The 24860-nt window shown below is 43.7% G+C and overlaps 1 protein-coding gene across 1 annotated transcript in view; it reads left to right on the forward strand.

The window, feature by feature from the left end:
* The first annotated feature begins 2745 nt into the window (after positions 1 to 2745).
* Positions 2746 to 24860, forward strand: part of SWAP70 (switching B cell complex subunit SWAP70) — a 75828-nt gene continuing 53713 nt past the window's right edge. Inside the window, exon 1 of the mRNA XM_080641994.1 lies at positions 2746 to 2925. Coding sequence (XP_080498120.1) covers positions 2827 to 2925 — 99 coding nt within the window. The 5' untranslated portion in view covers positions 2746 to 2826. The remainder of the gene's footprint in view (positions 2926 to 24860) is intronic.

Consider the following 24860-nt stretch of genomic DNA (forward strand, 5'->3'; position numbering starts at 1 on the left):
TACCACATCAGTCAAACCTCAACAGTTACCAGATACCATGATGCTGTGTCTCACATACATTAGTTTTTCATTTAAGCCTCAGAGCAGTTTCTTAAGATAAATATTAGCACCCTCATTTTACATATTAGGAAATGAATCCTGGTATTTGCTCGTAGATAAGCAAATCATGGAGCCTGGATTCTCCATGTGATAGCCAGCTTCCAAGATGGCCCCCAGGATTTTAAAAACATATTATTCTTATTTATTTCAGAGAGGAAAGGAGAGAAAAAGAGAGATAGAAATATCAATGATGAGAGAGAATCATTGGTTGGCTGCCTCCTGCGCACTCCTCACTGGGGATGGAGCCTGTAACTTGGGCATGTGCCCCGACTGGGAAATCGAACCGTGACCTCCTGGTTCATAGGTCGACACTCAACCACTGAGGATGGCCCCAGTGATTCTGCCTACTGGTATTCATGCTCTTCTGCAGTTCCCCTCCCACATTAACTAGGTCTGATTGAGCACTTAGTAGAATATTGCATAAATGACGGTGAATGACTTTCAAAGGTGGATCATAAAAGACATTGCAGCTTCTACCCTTCTTTTTCTAAGATCACGTGCTGGAGGAGGGAGGCGGGAAGCCGGTAGCCATGCTGTTAGGAGACTCAAGTGGCCTGTGGGCAGACCCATAGGGAGGAACTGAGGCCTTCTGTGAACAAGTACTTGTGGGTGAATTATTTTGGAAGTGGATTCTCCAGCACCAGCCTACCCTTCAGATGACTACAGCCCCATACCCTGACTGAAATTTCCCAAGGGACCTCAAGCCAGAACTATGCAGCTAATTGGCTTCTAAATTTTGGACCGATAGAAAATATGAGATAATGTTTATTATTGCTTAAAGCTGTTAAATTTTGGGGTCATTAGTTACATAGTGATAGATAACTAATATAAACTGTTAGGTTCCAAAGCACAGCTTTTTCCATGGCGTATTTTTAAAAAATTGGTTTGGATTATGGGGATGGATATTGTGGAAGAAGTAGGAATTTGGGAGTTCAGAATGTCCTGGTTATGTGATTAAAAAAAAAAAAAGCTTTGAAATATCTGTTTGGGCTTCTAGATCCTGAGAGAGAAGGAGGCGTGTCATCTAGTGGTGAAGCTGAACTTTCGGAATTAGGAGGGTTTCTTTATTTTGTCACTACCCAGGGAAAGCTGAGTTGACGTGAAGAAAATTAGAGGTTAAGTCATGTGCTTCTGCTAACTAGCAGACTTGGGCTGGATTTGGGGAAGAAAAGTTATAGAAATTGCATTCTGGCAGGTCACGCTTCTGTCCCTTCCCTTCAACTAGGCCATTCTCTCCCCTGCCTCCCCCCCAACCTCCTCCCCGCTCCTCCCCCCGCCCCCCCCCCCACCCCCCCGCTCCCGCCATGTTCCCTTTGGTCCCAAGCTCATCGAAGCAGCCCCTTCCTTTCCTGCTCTTTTCAAATCCCTTGTCCTTATGATGCTCTTTTCCGTTTTTATAACGTATGTATGTACGCATGCATTTAGGGACATAAAAGAGGAAAATACCCCCAACTTTTTCTGAGAACCGTCTCCTTTTGCAAACTCGTGGTATTTGTTCTCTCCATAATGTTCAGATTTGGCCTTGGATCAGAGAGGTGAGGCACTGTGCCTGGTGACCTAACCAGGCTGGAATCATCCAGCAATAGTTATCCTAGAAAGCAAGCACCATAAGAACCTTCCCAGGACCTCTGGCGCAACCATGTTCATTTAGTATGTGGGACATTTGAACCACAAAGAGCTCAAGTTGCTATTAACAGGTATTAGTGGAACCGTTACAAGGAGGCCTCTCTTCTGGAGTTGGATAAGTTCTTTAAAAGGTCCACCCATTCTGATTAGTAAGGTAGGCGGAGTGATTGGCTGGGGTCCTCTAGGTTTTTATGCAAGGGCAGAAACACCAGGAAGAGCCCCATAACCCAGGTCAAACCCTTCCTAAATTGTAAACTGACCCTCAATAGCTGAGGGTTAAAGGAAAGGTTGCTGGCCCTAGCCGGTTTGGTTCAGTGGTTAGAGCATAGGCCTGCGGACTGAAGGACCTCGGTTCCATTCCAGTCTGGGCACATGAGGAAGGCAACCAATGGATGTGTGAGTGTGCCTCTCTCACATTCACGTTTCTCTCTCTCTCTCTCTCCGTCTCCGCCCCTCCCTTTCACTCTCTAAAAATCAATGGATCGGGTGAGGATTAACAACAACGACTCTAAACCCACTTTAAGCCTCGTCTCTTGCCCCCAGATCCTGCTGCATAGCAGGCATCAAAAAAACGTTTGCGAAATGAATGAACCAACTTCCCTCCGAAGCCCTTCCCCGCCTCCCATCCCCCACCTCATCCTCTCCCTCTAGGGGCTGCACTAGCTTTTGAGCTCCCGCCGGCGACTTTTTGGGGTCTTGTCTCGTCTCCTCAGACAGTGTCCTCGTCCCCGGATCAGGACCAGGGCGCCCCTTTTCACTGCGGGGCGCCGCTGGAACCGGACAGGGCGCTCACTTAGACTCTCACCTTCCCCCTCGGGATGGAGGCTCTGGCGGGAAGGGCACCCGAGCACCAAAATGGCCCGAGCTGGCTTGGGGAACACTAGGGGGCTGCGGGGTGCTGTTTACGGTCCCAGCCGGGACCGAGGGCCACTCCGCGCTCCCGCCCCAGCCCGCGGCTCTGGGAGGGCGCCCAGGGGGCGGGTCCGGCGTGGGCGGGACCTGCCGAGGTCAGGTGACCGTCGCGGCGGCGGAGGCCCAGGGTGTCCGACGAGGAGAGGCTGGCTGCGCAGGCTGGGCAGTCGGGGGAGTACGGCCGCGGCCATGGGGGGCTTGAAAGACGAGCTGCTCAAGACCATCTGGCACGCGTTCACCGCCCTGGACCTGGACCACAGCGGCAAGGTCTCCAAGTCCCAGCTCAAGGTGGGTGCCCGCCGCTCCCTGCCCCCGGCCTCCCCAGCGCGCTCCTCCACGGGGTGGAAGCGGGATCCGCGAGGATGACTACGGGGAGGGCCGGGCGGGAATGCTGCTCCGCGGCCGGCTCAGCGTTTGTTTCCCACTTGCCCTCGGGCAGGTGCGTTGCGTTGGTCCCCTCTGGGCTCCCGGGGAGCCGGATGGGGTCTCTGAGCGGCGAGCCCGCTTCTCTGTTGGCGCGGGAGGCCCCCAAAAGTTTCAGACTCGTAGAGGGCGTGGGAAGCGCCCGTAGTGAACCTGCCCAGAATTTACCCCTTACTCTGGGAGAGGAAGGGACTTGCCCAAGATCACTGGGCAGAGACTTTTACAGCGGGACTGTCCTCAAACCGGCCAGCTGCACCCAAGGGCGATGGAGGGCGCTGTGTGGTTTGCGGGGAAGAACTCCCCACCTAGCGTCCTCGGGTCTGCAACTACTCGAGGGTGTGCTGTGTCCCCCAGGGACCTTAGCTTCCCGGGCGGAGCACTGATCTTTCTGGCACCCTGCAGAGCAACTGCTTTTGCGGACTCTGTACTGTGACTGCCAAGTATCCCATCGTTAAGTGAGAGTATAAGGTATAAATAAAGGAATGCTTGTAAATGGAGTAACCCCAAGCAGGGGAAGTGGCACTTAGCCAGGAGAATTTGGCAGCGTCTTGAAAGTGTAAAATATGGAAACAGACAAGAAGAACCATTCACAGGCGTTTTCAAATATACACGTTTTGGATCTGAAGGTCGGGTTTTCTTAGCCTCTTCTGGGAATTAATTTCTGAAGATTGGGTTTGCTTTGTGTACTTTGTGCAGCAGTCAGGAGGTTCTTATGAGTAGTGGCTTTTGTGCCAGTAGGATTTAGCATTCTCCCTGGGTTTCTTTTGCCCTCCTCTCTTTTTCTCATTTATAAAATCATGCTCTGAAGGATACACGGAAGTCTGGGAGGGTCCGCAGAAATCATCCACTTAATCTTTATTTTACCCGCTTTCTTAAATTAACACAGTAAAATCGACATTTTTGTTGTATAGTTCTATGAGTTTTAACAGATTGATTTAACCACTACCAAAATCAGGTTTCCATCAGTCCTCCTATCCCAAGAAGCTCCTTCGTGCTGCCCCTCATCCTCAGCTGTGGGCAGTCTGTGATCTGTTCTTAATTGCTATAGTTTTGTCTTTTCCACAGTGTCATATAAATGGAGTTGTACAAGTATGTAGCCTTTTGACACTGGCTTTTTACAAAATATTTTTATTGATTTTTAGAGAGGGGAGGAAGGGAGAGGGAGAGAAACATTGATGTGAGAGCAGAACATCCGTTGGCTGCCTCCTGCACGCTCCCTACTGGGGCTTGAGCAGGCAACCCAGGATGTGCCCTGACCCAGAATGAACCAGTAATCTTGCAGTGCAGTCAGGACACCCAACCAACTGAGCCACATGGGCCAGATGGACACTGGCTTCTTTTTCTTAAAAAAACACACCATTTTAAAAATTGATTTTTAGATCGAGGAAGGGAGAGGGAACGAGAGATAGAAACATTGATGAGAGGGAATCATCTATTGGCTGCCTCCTGCACACACCTCACTGGGGATAGAGCCCACAACACCCCCCCCTCCCCCCCGGCAAGTGCCCTGACTGGGAATGGAACCACGACCTCTGGTTCATAAGTCGAAGGAAGCTCAACCACTGAGCCACATTGGCTTCCTTTAGTCAGTGTAATGCCTTAGCGTTTCATCTGTGTTGGTGTGTATATCAATAATTCTTTGATTGCTAAGTAATATTCCAGTGTATGGATGTACCATAGTTAATCCTGTCACCCTTGAAGAACATGGGTATTATTTCTAGTTTTTGGTGATCATGAAAAGAGCTGCATTTTGCTTTTTACTGGTTGTATTTTTTTTTAAAAATATATTTTATTGATTTTTTACAGAGAGGAAGGGAGAGGGATAGAGAGCTAGAAACATTGATGAGAGAGGGACATCGATCAGCTGCCTCCTGCACACCTCCCACCGGGGATGTGCCCGCAACCAAGGCACATGCCCTTGACCGGAATCGAACCCGGGACCCCTCAGTCCGCAGGCCAACGCTCTATCCACTGAACCAAACCGGTTAGGGCTACTGGTTGTATTTTTTTTTTTTTTAAATATATTTTATTGATATTTTACAGAGAGGAAGGGAGAGGGATAGAGAGCTAGAAACATCGATGAGAGAGAAACATCGATCAGCTGCCTCCTGCACACCTCCCACTGGAGATGTGCCCGCAACCAAGGTACATGCCCTTGACCGGAATCGAACCCGGGACCCTTCAGTCCGCAGGCCGACGCTCTTTCCACTGAGCCAAACCGGTTTCGGCCTGGTTGTATTTTTATTCTGAGAATACTTTTATGAAAGCTGGGACAGTGAAACAAGGAAGGGCTTAGGATAGAAGAAGCTATAGGAGAGGGCCTAGGCAGGGTCACTGATAAGTCAGAGAAAAGGGGGCTTGGAAACAGGTTCAAAAGGTTAGTCTGGAAGGAGCTGTCGCTGCCCATTGCGCCTCTGGTTGCAACTCTCCTGGGGACCCTTAGAGTTTAGGAGATGCTCACCTGAGAGAGAGGGAGAGCATGCCACTTTTTACTGTCTTTACTTTTAATTTACCTGTACCACTGTATGTATGTATGTATGTATGTAATCCTCATTAAAGGATATTTTTCCATTGATTATTAGAGAGAGTGGAAGGGAGAGGGAGACACACAGAGAAACGTGGATGTGAGAAAGACACATTAATTGGTTGCCACCTCGACTAGGGCTGGGGTTTGAACCTGAAACTGAGGTATATGCCCTTGAATGGAATCAAACCTGGGACCCTTCAGTCCGAGTACTGAGCCAAACCAGCTAGGGCTGTGCCACTATATTTAAAGTGGTTTCCTGTAGATGTTATATAGTTGGGTCTTGTTTTTTAATCTATTTGGATAGTCTGTGTCTCTTAATTGGTGTATTTGGACCATTTACATTTAATATAATTATTGATATGGTTAGACTTAGGGCTACTATTTTTTTTTTATTGGTTTCAGTTTGTTTTATCTTTTTTATTCTGTTTCTCTTTTCCTTCCTTTTATTATTTTATTTTTATTATTTTTAAAAAAATATATTTTTATTGATTTCAGAGAGGAAGGGAGGGGGGAGAGGACAGAAACATCAACAATGAGGAAAAAAAAAAAAAGAAAAACATCAACGATGAGAATCATTTATTGCCTGCCTCCTGCATGCCCCCTACTGGGGATTGAGAGCCTGCAAGCTGGGCATGTGCCCTGACTGGGGATTGAACCATGACCTCTTGGTTCATAGGCTGACTCTCAACCACTGAGCCCACTGGCTGGGTCCTTCCTTCTTTTAGATTATTTGAATTTATTTTAATATTTCATCTTATTTTTTATTTATTGATTTGAGAGAGAGAGAGAGAGTGAGAGAGAAAGAGGAACATCAATTTTGTTGTTCCGCTTACTAATGCATTCCTTGGTTGATTCTTGTATGTGCTTTGGCGTATCCTTGGTGTATCAGGACAACCCCTAACCAACTGAGATACCTGGCCAGGGTTTAGGATTCCATTTTAATACTGAGTTTTTTACTATACTTATTTGTATAGTTTTTTAAATGATTGTGCTAGGGATTATAATATATCTACCTAACTTTTTACAGTCTATTTAGAATTAATATTTTACCGCTTTAAGAGGAAGGTAAAAACCTTATCACCACATAGGCCGCTTTTACCTCCCTGCTTTATTTGTTGTTGTCATATTGATTAATTTTCATACATTGAAAACCCCATCAAACAATGTTAAAAATTTTCAACCATTGTTTTTATTTTAAAGATCTTTCAAGAGAAGAATAGTATTATTTCTCCCAGATCCTCCCAGATAACTTTTTAATTTTATAGATAAGATAGATGAAGCTTCTGAGATGTTTGGTGACTTGCCCAAAGTCACAGTTGTAAGTACATTAGTAGCTAAATTTAGAACCAAGATTTTCAAACTCTTCTTCATTTTTTTCTCTTCCAGTTGATTGCACATGAGATATTTTCTGTTACTTTGTTACGCTCCATAATTGTCCTTGCGGCTGCTATTAGAAGAAGTGTTCAGATTATTCTTGACTACAGGCTTGGCAGGAAGTATTCAAATCCCAGTTCATAGTTTTCATCCACAAGATGCTGATAATGCAACTGTGCAGTTGTATTTTTTCTCTTCCTGTCTACTTAACTGAGAGACTTTGGTATTGATTTAGTTCTGTTCATCTTGCTAATGTTCCTGGAATAGAAAATATAAAAAGAACAACAACTTTTATTTATGTCTTTATTTGTTTTGACTGTGACGTTTGATGTTCATCAATGTATTGGCTAGGCCTAGGGTTTTTGCCTTAATTTGTTCAATCATGCATTTGTTCATACAACAACCTTTTGTGTGTTTACTCTGTGTAAGGTACCATGATAATTTCATAAAAAGATTAGTATTTGTGAGCTCTTCATAGTTAATATCTCCTGGGAGGATATATAGTAGGGCCTCCCCCCATCCCCCATCCGTGGTTTAACTTCTCATGGTTTCGCTTTCCATTGTTTTGGTTACCAGTAGTCAACCATTGTCCAAAAATAGTAAATTAAAAATTCTAGAAATAATAATTCATGTTTCAAGTTGCCCGCCATTCTCAGTAGTGTGATGAAATATGATTGATGTCATGTCTCTCCCCCCCAACCCATCCAACCCAGTTCCTCACCCCACCATCCATCCCAGTCCTGCTCGGGACATGAATCTTTTGTTTGTCCAGCATATTCACGCCATATACACTATCTACCTGTTAGTCCACTTAGGAGCCATCTTGATTATCAGATCAGTTATTGAGAGAGACCACATTCACAGAACTTTTATTATAGTATTGTTGAAGTTGTTCTATTTTATTATTAGTCATTATTAGTTGTTCTGTCATATTATTATATTTTATTTTATTTTATTTTTTTTTAAAATATATTTTTATTGATATTTTACAGAGAGGAAGGGAGAGGGATAGAGAGCTAGAAACATCGATGAGAGAGAAACATCGATCAGCTGCCTCCTGCACACCCCCCACTGGGGATGTGCCCGCAACCACAGTACATGCCCTTGACCGGAATCGAACCCGGGACCCTTGAGTCCGCAGGCCGACGCTCTATCCACTGAGCCAAACCGGTTTCGGCATATTATTATATTTTATTATTAACATCTCTTACTCTGCCTAGTTTATAAATTAAACTTTATCATGGGTATGTTTGTATAGAGAAAAACATAGTGTATATAGAGTTTGGTACATTCATGGTTTCTGGCATCCACTGGGGGTTTTGGAACATATCTGCTAATTATAGGGACTATTGTAATTGTTTCATAAAATAGCAGACTGAAAATTACATATCCAAAATGATATTACATATCCAGTTGATCACTTTGGAAAAACGATGGGCATTCTAAAGTATTTTGACATTTGTCAATTTTTGACACAATGAATGGATACATTCACTAATTATTTAATGAACACTTAATGTGCTAGATACTGTGCCCAATGCTAAATGTAAAGGTGGAGAAAAAATAAACAAATATGAGTCTTTGCCTTCAAAGAGTTTAAATTTGGTAGGAAAATAAAGAAAATGATCATTAGAGAAGGCTAGGTATCTATAGATATAGATAGGTATATATCAGACAATTACTGTATCTCTAAGAAATGTAAAGTCTGGTTGTAGAGATAAGAAATACAGAAATATTGCCCTGACTGATTTTTTTTGTTGTTGATGTTGTTAATTGTCACCAGAAAATATTTTTTCATTGATTTTTTTTTAGAGTGAGTGGAAGGGAGGGGGAGAGTCAGAGAGAGAAACATCGATGTGAGAGAGACACTTCGATTGGTTGCCTCCTGCACGTACCCTGACCAGGGCCGGGGAACCTGCAATTAAGATATGTGCCCTTGACTGGAATCAAACCTGAGACCCTCCAGTCTGCAGGTCGACACTCTATCCACTGAGCCAAATCCGCTAGGGTGAATCAGCTAGAGCACCTGCCCTCGCCGGTTTTCTATATGATTTTTGTTTTTGAGGTCTTTGATGGCTGGATATTTAACTGGAGATGATGTTGGGAAGTGTGGGACTGTTGGTACAGGATCTGGTAGTTGAAGCTTGGAAAAAGGAGAGAAAAGATTTATCAATATCCTTGGGGAATGGTTACAGTAGGTGGTGAGAGGAAGAATAGAAGATAGGGGACCAGAACCAGAAATAAGAACACTTTATTATTATAATTACTAGAGGCCTGGTGCACAAATTCATGCATGGATGGGGTCCGGCTGGCCTGCCCCGATGCGCGTACATCGGGCGGGGCTGGGAGAGGAGGGGCCATGGGCGGTTGGCTGGCCAGCCCTGCCCCCGATCAGGGTGTTGGGGGCCGATTGGGGGCTGGGTTGGCTGGGGGGAAGGCCAGTCGGGGCCTGGATCAGGCTGGTTGGCTGCTGCAGTGTGTGTCATAGTCATTCTGGTCATTCTGGTCGTTCTGCGTTCCAGTTGCTGGACTTTTATATATATAGATTTTATACATCTGTTTTGGAGATTGTAAAGTAATGAGATAAATTTTTCCTTGCCAAAGCTCATGAACTACATATTTCTTTAAAAGTGAAATTATGAGCCTGGCCGGTATTGCTCAGTGGTTGAACCAGGAGGTCACGGTTCAATTCTGGATCAGGGCACATGCCTGGGTTGTAGGCTGGATCCCCAGGGTGGGGTATGCAGGAGGCAACCAATCAATGATTCTTTCTCATCATTGATGTTTCTACCTCTCCCTTCCTCTCTGAAATCAATAAAAATAAAACAAAAGAGAAGTTATGAAAAGTTTGGGGTATTGGCATCATCTTGGAAATAACTTTATTTTTTACCTTTAAGGAGAGTATCTTCTTGATCTTTATGAAATACCCTCCACATACACCAAAAAGAAAGAAAGAAAAAGAAAGGCAAACCACTGCTGCCTCTCTTTCCTTACCTTGATTCTTCCTCTTCCTCCTGCATTTCTTGTGATCTCCTGGGGCTCTCCCCGCCTCCCCCGCAATCGTGGACCCTCTGCAGGGGACCTCCATCTCTCTGGCTCCAGTTGTGGCACTTCTGGCTCCCCACCTGAGTTGCAGTTGTATCAGTTTTCACCCCCATACTCAGCATATGCACCCCATAGAAGTCATCAGTGCTTATTAGCTTAATTTGCATTTGGATTGTTGGAAGGCAACTCATTTTATTGTCATATTGATTGGGTCTTAGTCTGTTTTTTAGGCTGGAATACAGAGAACAAGACACTAAACTAAACTATTGTTTTATGTCAAGCTTTTTCTAATTGTGTCGAGATCTGGTTTTCACAGCTGCTGAAGTAGATAGCAATAGGCTAATGGTGGGGAAAGAAATTTCTAGAAACACATTCTTCACTTGCTTTTGCTTGTATTCATGAATAATCCTTCCTTAGAACAAATTATTGTTTGTTTTAAATACAATTTTGGTATACTCTATGAGAGTATTAAGAACTAAGAGATTGATGAAAACTTCAAAAAAATATCCATAGGAAAGTGCTAGGTAGCTAGCTATAGGTAGCTGAGTAAGTATTACTGAGTTTAATGTCAGAAAAAAATTTTTGTTTTCCTTGGTTTGGTTTTGGTGTTTGTGCTCTTGTGAGTGTGTGTGTGTGTGTGTGTGTGTGTGTGTGTGTGTGTGTGTAATGAGGATATGTGTGGATTCCATATTTTAGGAAACCTTACTAACATGCCATTTAAAATAGACATACTTTTAGGTTATGATATAAATTTGCAGAAGTCATAATGAAAATAGGTATAGGGCATATTTAAAGTAGAGACAATAATTATTTTTTCCACTGATGGTTATAATAATCTTGAAATTATTTAGAATTTTAGTATCCTTGCTGAAGGATACTAAATCTCCAGTGTTACTCAGAAATACATGTAATTCCAAGAACTTAAAAAGATGAAACCTATTTATTATTTAAACATGTACATAAAAAATAAACTTTCTGAATAATTTACATATCTACATGGTATAAAATTCATGAAGTTCAAAAGGACATTCACAAAAGTGAAAAGTTTCCTCCAACATCTGGCCCTACCAGTTCCCTGTCCTGGAGCTAACCATTATTACTAGTTTCTTATGTTCCTTCCAGAGATCAAAATGTACCTTAGCAATACTCTCGTTATTGTACGTGTTGTCCTCATCCTCTTAAGTACAGCAAAATCCAGTGATATTTTTGCAACTTCTATTATAGCTTCACTTTGCAATTGTGGTTGCAGGGTGAATTATATGTCCGTGCTGGAAATGTCTTGAAATAAGCTTATTGGCTCTGCACTTTATCCTGTTCTTTTTAGAAACCTAAGGTTTTGTTTTGTTTTGCCCTTTTGAAGTAAAAGGGCCTACAACCAGTGAGGATCTAAATAAAATTTTTTTTTTTTTAAGAACAACATGGGTAGTTTGAATCTTATTCGTTTTTCAAAGATAGATTTTCAACTAAATGATTTTATTCTTTGCTTTGTAGATGCTTTATGTATCTTGTGAATAATGCCCTGTGTTCTGTTCTCATATATGCATTTAGCCTCAACATTTTTTAACCTTGCTGGTTACAAAAGTAAATGAGCCAGGCCAGTGGTGAGTGGAAAACACAAAGGAAGCGAGAGGCAGTAAAGGGCATTTATTGTGTGAAGCACAATGTAAAAGATATGGTTGATTTTTGTGAACTTGGCATGCATAGTATTCCCTCCCTAATCCTTAGTGATTTTGTTTCTGTTAACCCCTGCTGTAAAAGTGGTTTCTGTTGAGGAATGAAAACATCTAATTTTAAAAAGTGGGGTTAGGGGATTGGAGTCATGAGTGAGCCATTAAAAGTCTGTAAATATTATTTTATATTTCACCGAAACAAAACAGAAAAGATAGCTCTCCAAATAAAGAGCATATAAGAGACATTAAACACTTTTAAAAAATAAATTTTATTGATTTTTTACAGAGAGGAAGGGAGAGAGATAGAGAGTTAGAAACATCGATCAGCTGCCTCCTGCACACCCCCTACTGGGGATGTGCCTGAAACCAAGGTACATGCCCTTGACCGGAATTGAACCTGGGACCCTCAGTCCCCAGGCCGACGCTCTATCCAGTGAGCCAAACTGGCTAGGGCTTAAACACATTTTAAATAGTAATAATGGATCCTGGGTTATTTCCTTTCTCCATTTCTTACTTGCTGGGAACTTTATATGGGAGAGCTTGGAAGTATTTTTAAATACATGTAAACTTTTGCTTTAATCAAAGGTAATATGCAATCGTGAGGCCCTTTCAGTAGTGTGCAGCCCTCTGTCTTTCTACTACTCTTAAGACTCAGAGCTTGTAACCTTTCTGATCCCCATTATGTGTTTCCTTTGGGGTCTCGCTGCAGTCCCAGAGGTGCACAGCTGGAAGCTAGAGATGAAAGAGGCTTTGTGTGACCTTTCCCACTTACGGTTCGCCCTCTCCATTGAGTGGTACCTCTCATTCCCTCTCCACAGGAGGGTTATTATAGTCCCCTCAGTGGAATTCAGTACATGGGAACTCAGTGAACTCCCACTTGTGTGTGTCCCATTCCTTCCTACCACATAAGTCTAAGGTAGCCCCTTTGCCTCAGCTTTTTTCATCTTCACGGAAGCTTCATTTCATAAATGTATTTTTCTGCTCTGCTTTATTCTTCTCATTCTACCTTCAGCTTGTTTCTTTTTTTATATATATATACTAGAGGCCCAGTGCACGAAATTCGTGCATGGGGGTGTGTGTCCCTCAGCCCAGCCTGCACCCTCTCCAATATGGGGCCCCTCAAGGGATGTCTGATTGCCCATTTAGGCCCGATCCTATCGGGCCTAAACGGGCAGCTGGACATCCCTTTCACAATCCAGGACTGCTGGCTCCAAACTGCTCGCCTGCCTGCCTTCCTGATTGCCCCTAACCGCTTCTGCCTGCCAGCCTGATCACCCCCTAACCACTCCCCTGACAGCCTGATTGATGCCTAACTGCTCCCCTGCCAGCCTGATTGCCCCTAACTGCCCTCCCCTGCAGGACTGGTCACCCCTAACTGCCCTCCCCTGCAGGCCTGGTCCCCCCCAACTGTCCTTCCCTGCAGGGCCAGTCGCCCCCAACTTCCCTCCTCTGCCGGCCTGGTCACCCCTAACTGCCCTCCCCTGTAGGCTTGATTGCCCCCAACTGCCCTCCCTTGCAGGCCTGGTCCCTCCCAACTGCCCTCCCCTGCTTGCCTGATCACCCACAACTGCCCTCCCCTGCTGGCCATCTTGTGGCGGCCATCTTGTGTCCACATGGGGGCAGCCATCTTTGACTACATGGGGGCAGCCATCTTGTGTGTTGGAGTGACAGTCAATTTGCATATTACTCTTTTATTAGATAGGATATACACTCAAAATCTGTGTTTTCTTGAAAATGCAATCCTTAGCAATTAATTAATTAATTAATTGTAGAAAGGTATTTAGGAGTAAATCTACATGTACTTGAATTTCATACAAGGGGATCTTATAATTAGAGAGAGATTTCTGCAATATTAGAAGAACTAATTAAAAATATTTATTGATTCAGAGAGAAAGGGAGAGGGAAAGAGAGATAGAAACATCAATGATGGGAGAGAATCATTGATTAGCTGCCTCCTGCAGGCCGATGCTCTATCCACTGAGTCAAGGGCAAAGAACTAATTTTTTAAAAATCTTAGGACTCTCTCTCTCTCTCTCTCTCTCTTTTTTAAAATAGTTTATTGATTTTCAGAGAGAGAGGAAGGAACAGAGAAACATCGATGTGAAAGCACAGCATTAATCCGCTGCCTCCTGCACACCCCACACTGGGGATCAACCCCAAAACTCTGGCATGTGCCCTGACCAGGAATCGAACAGGCAATCTTCTGGTGCACAGGATAACACCCAATCAACTGAGCCATACTGGCCAGGGCCATCTTAGGACTCTTCTATGTCTTCTATACCTTTTGCTTCTGTAGGAATGATTAGCTTTATGATTATGTTGGATTGGGACCAGGAGAGTGGTATATGTGGGCATGGTGACCAGCCAGAGTGACACCAGTTAGTGGTTCTGCTCAGATGGACAACTGGCCAGATGGTAGAAGCTATTAGTATTTCACTAGAAAACTCTGGGAGGATGGTATAGTCTTTGCCTTACTAGGCAGCACATTCTATCATTTCTTTCAGTTCACAGGATGATGGATATCTCAGCCAGATTGCTGTTAATTTGGAGTTGAGAGCAGGAGCTGGTGGCCAGCTGACTTAACTCTCAGTGACTTTCTTCAGTGATGATTTGAGGAAGTGCTGTTAGGTAATGGGACAGCAGACTGTTAGTAGATAGAACTAGACTGGAATTCTGAGATTCTGTACCTTGGTGACTTTGGGATATTTACTTCTTGTGCTTGAAGATTATCTGTTAATTGGAAATAAGATGACATTTAACAACATGCATGCTTTCACAGATGCAGCTCCCAACCTTTATTTTATTTTTATTTTTTTAAAATATATTTTATTGATATTTTACAGAGAGGAAGGGAAAAGAATAGAGAGCTAGAAACATCGATGAGAGAGAAACATCGATCAGCTGCCTCCTGCACACTCCCCACTGGGGATATGCCTGCAACCAAGGTACATACCCTTGACCGGAATCGAACCCGGGACCCTTCAGTCCGCAGGCCGACGCTCTATCCACTGAGCCAAACCGGTTTCGGCAGCTCCCAACCTTTATATGTGACACAGAACATTTGCTAGCCACCTATTTCCTACCAAACAATAATGTTAAAGAAAATTGATCTATAAAACATTTTATGAATTTGAAGGTTTTAATCTACTGAGCACCTTTGGTTAGGGACTATGGGGAAGAAATAAATATACAACATTGTTCCTTACCTCGAGGAATGTATGGTTTAATAAAGAAGATAATACATGAAATGACTCCAATAAGACAACATAGAAGCAAATTCTACAGAGAGTGGAAAATGAGTGCTCCAGACCCTGCTGTCCAGTACGTTAGCCATTAGCCACATTTGCATATTAAACATTGAAAAGTGGCTGGTCAGCCCTAGTTGGTTTGGCTCAGTGGATAGAGTGTTGGCCTGTGGACTGAAGGGTCCTGGGTTTGATTCCGGTCAAGGGCACATACCTCAGTTTCAGGCTCCATCCCCAGCCCTGGTGTGGGTGGGAGGCAACCAATCCATGTATTTCTCTCTCTGTGTCTCTCCCACTCCCTTCCATTCAAAAAATCAATGGATGAATATCCTTGGGTGAGGATTAACAAAAAATAAAACAACCATCTATATATATAAAAAGCCACCTACCGGAACGCTGTAATGACCAGAACGACTGGTCGCTATGATGCCCACTGTGGCCAGCGAACGGCCCAATCGGGAGTGGGGCCAGCTGGCCAACCTCCCGCAGCCCCTCCCCCTGGCCAGCCCCACCCCCGATTGCCCCCCTTATCCCAATAGGGGGCAGGGCTGGCTGGCCAACCTCCTGCACCCCTCTCCACACTCCACCCCAGATCAGCCCCCACACCCTGATTAGGGGCGGGGCCGGCCGGCCAACTGCCTGTGGCCCCTCCCCCTGGCCAACCCCACCCCTGACAGCCCCCCCATCAGCTCACGGCCTCTCCCCCCGGCTGGACCCGCACCCGATGGGCTCCCACAACCTGATCAGGGGTAGGGCCAGCAGGCCAACCTCCCGCAGCCCCTCCCCCCAGCTGCTGGCCCCCGATCATCCCCCCCACCCCCTTGGGAGTGGGGCCAGCCAGCCCATCACCCACAGCCTCTCCCCCAACTGGCTCCGCCCCCAATCGGCCCCCCACCCAATCAGGAGTGGGGGTCTACTGGCCAATCGCCTGTGACCCTTCCCCCTACAGCCAGCCCGGCCCTGATTGGGCCCTGATTGGGGCAGGCCAGCCAGCCAACTTCCCACCATCTCCTCCTCCTAACAGGCCCAGCCCCAATCCATCCTGATCAGGGCCAGGCTGGCCGAACCCCACCCGTGCACGAATTCGTGCACTGGGCCTCTAGTATATTCATTTAGAAGCATAAATACCCTCATAAACAGAATAAAAAGCCTCATTTCTCATTTGGAAGACAGAGCATTGTCTTTTAAAAATATATATTTTTATTGATTTCAGAGAGGAAGGGAGAGGGAGAGATGGAAACATCAATGATAAGAGAGAATCATTGATTGGCTGCCTCCTGCATGCCCCCACTGGGGATCGAGCCCACAACCCAGGCATGTGCCCTGAGCAGGAATCAAACTGTGACCTCTTGGTTCATAGGTTGACGCTCAAACACTGAGCCACGGCAGCTGGGTGACAAAGCATTATCTTAAAAAATTTTTTAAAATTTCATATGTGTTTTGCATTATATTTCTATGTAATGCAATATATAAAGCTGCTGTAGAAACAGAGAAAGAAATGAAGACAGTTGTAGACAAGGAACGTTTCATTGAGGAGATAGAACATCAGCTGTTTCTGGAGGAAATGGGACAGATCTCTTGTCTAGTACAGTCACAGAAGGATGGCAAGTATGGTGGTGGCTTTGTAGATAAGAGCCCAAAATCAGAGTATTTGTGAGCAGTGAGGAAGTACTCGGGGTGTAGAATGTTTGTTTTGAGGTGTGGTGGAAAATATGGATTCAAAGGGAGATAGGGTTAAATTTTAGATGTTTTTTGTTCTTGCACAGAATAAATGGTTAATATAGGGTGTCCTAAAAAAAATGTATACACACTCTGAGTGATTATAAAGTCAGTGTTTATTAACATGCAGTTTATTAAAAAAATTTAAAAGTATCTACAGGAATGAATAAAGTCTTTTATCAATGCCTGTTTTCAAACTGATAACCAGTCTGGTCTAGGCACTGCTGATAATGCAAAGCAATGGAATTGCAAACATCAAGAATCATTTCATTCGGAATTTGTGCATCCTCAATTTGCCAACTGTTGCCAGTTTTGTACTGTAAATTTTATTTTTGTGTGTCCCCTTAAAAGTCTAGTGGATAAATTTTCTTTGTTCAAAGCTTAGTCTGACTTCACCCATTATTTCAGATCAGTTAAACCTGAAAAGGAATGAAAATTAAGTAAGTTATCAGCTGTGAAAGTGTGTATACATTTTTTTGGGACACTTTGAATAATGTTTGAAGGCAGTTTTCAAATTTTCTTTTTTTTTTTTTTTTAAATAAATCTTTATTCAGATTATTACAATTGTTTCTCCTTTTTCCCCCCATAGCTCCCCTCCACCCGGTTCCCACCCCACCTTCTGCCCTTACCTCCCCCGCCACTGTCCTCATCCATAGGTGTATGATTTTTGTCCAGTCTCTTCATGAACCCCCCATACCCCTTATCCCCTGAGAATTATCAGTCCACTCCCTTTCTATGCCCCTGATTCTATTATATTCACCAGATTATTCTGTTCCTCAGGCTTTTAATTCACTTGATTTTTAGGTTCACTTGTTGATAGATATGTATTTGTTGTTCATAATTTTTATCTTTACTTTTTTCTTCTTCCTCTTCTTTAAGAATACCTTTCAGCATTTCATATAATACTGGTTTGGTGGTGATGAACTCCTTTAGCTTTTTCTTATCTGTGAAGCTCTTTTTCTGCCCTTCAATTCTGAATGATAGCTTTGCTGGGTAGAGTAATCTTGGTTGTAGGTTCTTGTTATTCATCACTTTGAAAATTTCTTGCCACTCCTGTCTGGCCTGCATAGTTTCTGTTGAGAAATCAGCTGACAGTCGTATGGGTGCTCCCTTGTAGGTAATTAACTGTTTTTCTCTTGCTGCTTTTAATATTCTCTCTTTGTCTTTTGCTCTTGGCATTTTAATTATGATGTGTCTTGGTGTGGTCCTCTTTGGATTCCTTTTGTTTGGGGTTCTGTGCGCTTCCTGGACTTGTAAGTCTATTTCTTTCACCAGGTGGGGGAAGTTTTTGGTCATTATTTCTTCAAATAGGTTTTCAGTATCTTGCTCTCTCTCTTCTTCTGGCACCCCCATAATTCTGATGTTGGTACGCTTGAAGTTGTCCCAGAGTCTTCTTACACTATCTTCAACTTTTTGGATTTTTTTTTTTTTCTTTTTGCTTTTTCGGTTGAGTGTTTTTTGCTTCTGTGTATTTCAATTTTTTGACTTGATTCTTGTGTTCCTCTAGTCTGTTTTTGGGTCTCTGTATAATATTTTTTATTTCAGTCAGTCTATGTTTAATTTCTAGTTGGTCCTTTTTCATATCTTCGAGGGTCTCGTTATATTTATCGGCCTTTTCTAGGATATTCTTGAAAAGCCTTATAACCGTGGTTTTGAATTCTATATCCAGTCGTTTGTTTTCCTCCATTTCTTTCATTTGTGATCTGTTTCTTTGACGCCGCATTTTCACTGCTTCCCTGAGTTGGTAGGGTAGATTTGTGTGCTAGGTTTCCTATATGGCCCAGTGGGTCGGCCTCCCCAGTTAACCTGAGGTGGACACTCTTGGTGCACCCCTTTGTGGACTGTGTGTACAGCCTTGTTGTAGTTAAGTCTTGATTGTTGTTGGTATCACTGGGAGGAATTGACCTCCAGGCCAGTTGGCTGTAAGGATCAGCTGTGTCTATGCTGTGAGAAGTTCGGTGCTGGAGACAGCCTTATAGGATTAGACTTGCCAAATTGCAATAGCCTCTGTGCTCAGCTTGGATGGGGTGGAGTCTCAGGGCGGAGCAGACAGTCTTGGCTTCCAGGCAGCCTTGCCCTTGCGCGCACTCGTAGACCTCTGCCTTCCCCAGCTCCCGAGTCTCCGCCCGAGAGTCCAGACTCCCCTCTCAAGAGCGTGGGTCCCCAGGGGCTCACCTGGAACTGGGGTTCAGTGCAGTCAGAACTGGGGCTCAGTGCAGTCAGGAGCTTCGGACTCCCTTCTGCTAGGGAAAGCCTGTGGCAACCTCCGCAGCCTTTGTGCGCACTGGCACGCGTGCTCCTTCAGGCCTCTGCCTTCCCTGGCTCCCGAGTCTCCGCCCGAGAGTCCAGACTTCCCCCGTAAGAGCATGGGTCCCCAGAGGCTTGCCCGGAACTGGGGTTCAGTGCAGTCAGAACTGAGGTTCAGTGCGGTCGGGGGCTTCCTTCCCCCTTCCGCCAGAGAAAGTCAGCCAGGCTCTCAGCCGCCCTTCCCTCTGTGCGCACAAAGACCCTTTGCCGTACCTCCAATTCTTTGTGAGCTTTTCTCTTTCCTTCTAGTTGTAGAATTTTCGCTCAGCCAGCTTTCCTGTGGTTCTGGATGGTGTCCGTTCTGTCTTTTAGTTGTAGTTTTGAAATTGTTGTGCGAGGCAGCAGTTTAGGTGCTTACCTATGCCGCCATCTTGGTTTCTCAGTTTTCAAATTTTCAGTAGCATTTTAGGATGAATTTTCTTCGGTCAAAGCTTAGTCTGGCTGAAAAGAAAGAAGCACCAATTGAATTTCATCAGCTGTAAAGTGTGTATACATGTTTTTGGGCCACCCTGTATATATTTGTTGACCGACTGTGTTAGAATGAGTAGTTCAGAACTGATCCTGTAAAGGGGAAGTTAAAACTATTGGGATAGATATATGATGAAGGTAGAGTTTTGAGATTATTTTGGTGCTGTGGGTGTGATGATTAGAGGTGAGAGGCTGGAGATGGGGAGACCAATTGGGAGCTGCTATGAAAGTTGAAGAGTAAGTTGACGAATGCTGGACTGGGATGGTGGTAGTGGGAATCAAAACAGATACGTTCCCTACCCTTATAGAACTCAGTCCTGTGAGCGATACAGACCAGCAAACCAGCAGTTCACATATAGTGAGATGAGGCAAGTGCACAGTGCTGGGAAACCCAAAGGAAGCGAATCTATCAAGCCTGTGGTGAGGATTGGAGGAGGTAGGTCAGAGAATGCTTCTAGAGAAAGAGATATTTGTCACTGAGCTCAAGGGATGTGTGAAACTCCTCTGTAAGAACACTTAGGATGAATGATTTGGAAAGTAAATCGGAGGAACAAAAAATAGTATCAGGAGGGAGAACTGATTGGAGAGCCAGGAGACTTGGGTGGCTAGGGAAGTTATTTCTCCTTGCTGGCTTCCTTTTCCTCATTTGTAAAATATGGATAGAGGATGAGATCTTCAAGGGTTAGCCTTCTGAATTAACTTTGTTAGCTTGGTGTGTTTACCAAGGTCACATCCTGGTGAGTAGTGGCTATTCAACAGCTCCGTTGGGGCCTCAGAGGGGAGAATGAGGGCCACCTGAGGGCCAGGGACCCTTGTTTCTCCAGCCTCACATTCTCTGGTGAGCCTTAAGCTGACAGGGCCGCTCACTCCATGGACAGAGGAGGTGGCCTGGGGGGACAGGGGCTGACTTAGAGCCAGAAATAGGACAAACTATAAGTAAAAGAAGTATAAGAAGAGGGAAGTCCAGAGTTTTGTTGTTAAGGGAATGGTGGTACCAAAGTCAGAGTGAGGGTGGAAAACCTGTTTTGGAGAGAAAGGTGATGAGTTCTTGTTTGGGTTATTTGAATGGGAAGCAAATTTAGCATAGAAATCTCTAGTATTAGTGATATAAACCAGAGCTCAGTTGAGGGGACAAAACCAGGAAGATATAGGAGAGTCATTAGAAAAGAAGTGACTTAACATTGTCAGAATAAAAGCACTTTTTAAGAGGAGAATAAGAGAAAGAATTCAGGGCCGGAAAACTGGGCTTTAGGAAATGTCCAGCTTGGGAGAATGAGGCGTGAAGGAGGTGGTCCCATAAAGGCACCTTGGTAGAGGAAGGAGAACTGAGAAAATAGTATGCCATGGGACCAAAACAATTCTAAGATGAGGGGATGAGCCCACGGCGAAGTGCCCGAGGCTTGGGAGAGTGCCTAGTTCAGAGGTGTGTGTCCTAGGTTGGGTTCCCCCGGAAGCAGATGCTGAGACAATGTTGAGAATACCGAAGGGTTACTGGGGAGAAACACCTAAGTGAAAAACGGGGAAGCAGGATTGGGAAAGCTGTCAAACCACAATATGGACTTGACAAAACTGGGAGCACTGGAACGCAGATGGCCTGTTAGAGGACCCCGTGCTGGGAAGAAATGAAACCACCACTTTGCTCAGTCATTGGCTGAGGTGGACCCTGACCGCACTAATAGCTGGCGGCTCTCAGCCAACCACAGTCCTTATAGCTGGGCTGCAGTTCTTTTTTGTTTGTTTTGCTAATCCTCACCCGAGGATATTTTTCCATTGATTTGTAGAGAGAGTGGAAGGCAGGGGGAGAGACACACAGAGAGAAATGACGATGTGAGAGAGACACATCAAGTGGCTGCCTCCCCCATGTGCCCGATCAGGATTGAGCTTGCAACCAAGGTACATGCCCTTGACCAGAATCAATCGAGGCCCTTCAGTGTTCCAGTGTTCGGGCCGATGCTCTATCCACGGAGACAAACCGGCTAGGGCTGCAGTTCCTTCTGTGAGGAGGGGTCTGAGGAGTGCATCTTTGTGTTGGCCGCAGAATCCTTTTGAGAAAGCAATTTCACAAGATTGATAGGGATAGAGCTTATGACAGGAGACATACATCAGGAGACAGAGTGGTCAGAGTGGAGTAGTGGATTTGGGATCTTGATCATCACCTTGGGTGAACACAATGGCTTCAGAGAAGAGTGTACTACTAAACTGAATTCCCTAATTTCTCTTCTACGGAGTTCTCTCTCACACATTTGTTAATTCTTACTGAGCCCTTCCTTCAAAAACCTCTATTTGAATTTTGAGGAAGTGGACTGCTTTACAAGACCTCAGGGCACATGAGTTATGCCTGCTAGTTCTAGTGGTGTTAATCACTAATTGGGGACATTGTTTTTTAATCTAAAAGTGGTCTGTATTAGAGATTCCAATTAAAAATTCTTTCTGGAAAGAATATACTGATAGTATAGTAAAAAAATTTAAAGACCCAGATCTAGATAAAGACAATGGAAAAGAAAAAGAAACAAAGAAGATTTTGAAAAAATTTTTTTGATTTCAGAGAGGAAGGGAGAGGGAAAGAGAGATAGAAACATCAATGATGAGAGAGAATCATCGATTGGCTGCTCCTGTACACTCCCTACTAGGGATCAAGCCCACCACCTGGGCATGTGCCCTGACTGGGACTCGAACCATGACTTCCTGGTTCGAGCAACATCGGGCGGGCATGAAGATTCTTAAATGGGGTGCATTTAGCTAATGGTTGATGAACATCAGGTACCCTCTCATCAGGATTTGGTATTGCACCCCAAAAAATACAGACCTTTTCTGTAAGGACCTTACAGAGTAGCAGGAGAGAGACACACAGACGATTCTTACAAATGGTTTATCTTCTTTAAGATATTCGTTATGCTGTAGCCCAGTGTGAGGCTGGAATCTAAGGAGGCTGTCTCAGACTGGGAGACTTTGTTGCCTATAGAGTGGTTTCTTCAAGAAGCAAAGCGTAGTTCTTCATGGAAGACTCAAGTGAGTTAACTCCATCAACTTTATAGTCCTAGAATGAGCTCTTCAAATTTTACAATTTTATTGGTGCTTTCTACCTGGAATCCCAAGACATATTTAAAATGTTCCATAACTATAAAAGCTTCACTTCGTTCTGATTATGAAGATAATACCTAGAATATTCAAACAGCACATTAAAATATAGAGGCAAAGGAAAAAGCACCCGAAATTTCGTGACCAAAGGCAGATGCAATTAACTTTTCAGTGCATAGCTTTCTAACATCTCTCCCCCCCCCTCTCTCTCCCTTTACTCTACATGGACACACATGCACATATACATGCATCTATAGCCTTTTATATAAATGAGATAATATTTCACATGCTTTAGTAACCTTTCTTTACCATCTTAACAATTTTTAAAAACTGTAATTAAAGTTATTGGGGTAACGTTGGCTAAAAACATAAATTTCAAGTGTACAACTTTATAATACAATATCTATATTCTTCCATCATATAGTTGACTCCCTTTACCTTCTTTCTCCTCTCCTCACCCCCTTTCCCCTCTGGTAATCACCATTCTATTGTCTGTGTCTATGAATTTTTTTTTGTTTGTTTGCGCATTTGTCACTTTTTGTTTTATATCCCATATATTAGTGAAATCAAATGGTTCTTGTCTTTTTTTCATCTGACTTATTTCACCTTGCATGATACTGTCAAGATCCATTCATGTTTCGCAAATGGCAATATTTCATCTTTTTTTTTTTTTTAATCCTCACCCGAGGATATTTTTTCCATTGATTGTTAGAGAGAGTGGAAGTGGGGAGGAGGGGAGAGAAACATCGATGTGAGAGAGACACATCTATTGGTTGCCTCCCGCACACATCCTGACCAGGGCTGGGGATTGAACCTGCAACCGAGGTACGTGCTCCTGACCAGGAATCGAACCTGTGACCCTTTGGTCCGTAGGCTGATGCTCTAACCAATGAGAAACTGGCCAGAGTGCAATATTTCATCTTTTAAAAAATATTTTTATAGATATCAGAGAGGAAGGGAGAAGGAGAGAGAGATAGAAACATCAATGATGAGAGAGAATCACTGATTGGCTGTCTCCCGCACGTCCCACACTGGGAATCGAGCTGCAACCTGGGCACGTGCCTTGACCCGGAATCCAACTGTGATCTCCCGGTTCACAGGTCCATGCTCAACCACTGAGCCATGCTGCCATGGCTTTCATCTTTTTTATAGCCCACTGGGTTCCATTGTATATATGGACCACCTTTTCCTTATCCAGTCAAAGGAAACTCAAGTTGTTTTTATGTCTTGGCTACTGTGAATAATGCTGCAGGGAACATAGAGGTACATATATCTTTACAAATACAAGTGTTTTCAAATTTTTGGGTAAATACCTAGAAGAGATTTCTGGGTCATATTGTAGCTCCATACTGATTTTCATTATGGCTACACTAGTTTATCTTCCCAACAGCAGTATACAAGTGTTCACTTTTTTTCACATCTTCTCCAACACTTGCTATTTCTTGTCTTACTGATGATAGCCATTCTAACAGGTGTGGGGTGGAACCTCACTGTGGTTTTGTTTTGCATTTCTCTTATAAGTAATGAAGTTGAGCATCTTTTCATATATCTGTTGGCCGTCTGCAGATCTTACTTGGAAAAGTGTTTATTCAGGTCCTCGGCTCATTTTAAAATTGAACTGTTTTTTGTTGTTGAGTTGTATGGGTTCTTTATATATTTTGGATTTTAGCCCCTTATTGGAGGTATTATTTGCAAAAATCTTCTCCCATTTGGTTGCTTGTCTTTTTGTGTAATCTATTTTCTTAAACAGGGTGTTAAGGTATCTTTCCATATCAATACACATAGCTACAGACACCGTTATTTTTAATGGCTCTAGACTAGTTCACTGTGTTGATGCATCATGCTTTGTTTAACCATGTTCTTATCCACAAATATTTGAGATGTCTTGATGTTTTCAGCCAGGGATGCTGCTGACCATCCTATAATACACACGACACCTCCTCTTGCTCCCCAAACAAAGAATTATCTGGCCCAAAATGTCAGTAGTGTTGGAGAAAACCTGCTCTATACTTTCTCCGGTGTTAGGGTGTTGGCAATCTTTACTCCCCTGTGTGTGCTCAAACACCAGGAGAAAAGTAATTGCTTTTAAAATTTGCATTATTTTGATTACTAGTGAGGGCAAGCATCTTTTCCTATCTTTATTAGTCAGAGCTCCTTTTGTGCATTTCATATTCATGTCCATTGTCCGTTTTTTAATTAGGTGTTCATCTTTTACTTAATAATTTCCAAGGGTGATTTGAATATTGGAGCCACTAGACTTTTGTTGGTTTATGGTATCTCTCTCTCTCTCTCTCTCTTTTTTTTTTGTGTGTCTCTTTTTAAAGGGAAGTTTACAGTTTTTTATATGGTCAAATTTGGCAGTATTTT

This window comes from Plecotus auritus (assembly GCF_963455305.1).
Source record: "Plecotus auritus genome assembly, chromosome: 9".
NCBI classification, from domain to species: Eukaryota; Metazoa; Chordata; class Mammalia; order Chiroptera; family Vespertilionidae; genus Plecotus; species Plecotus auritus.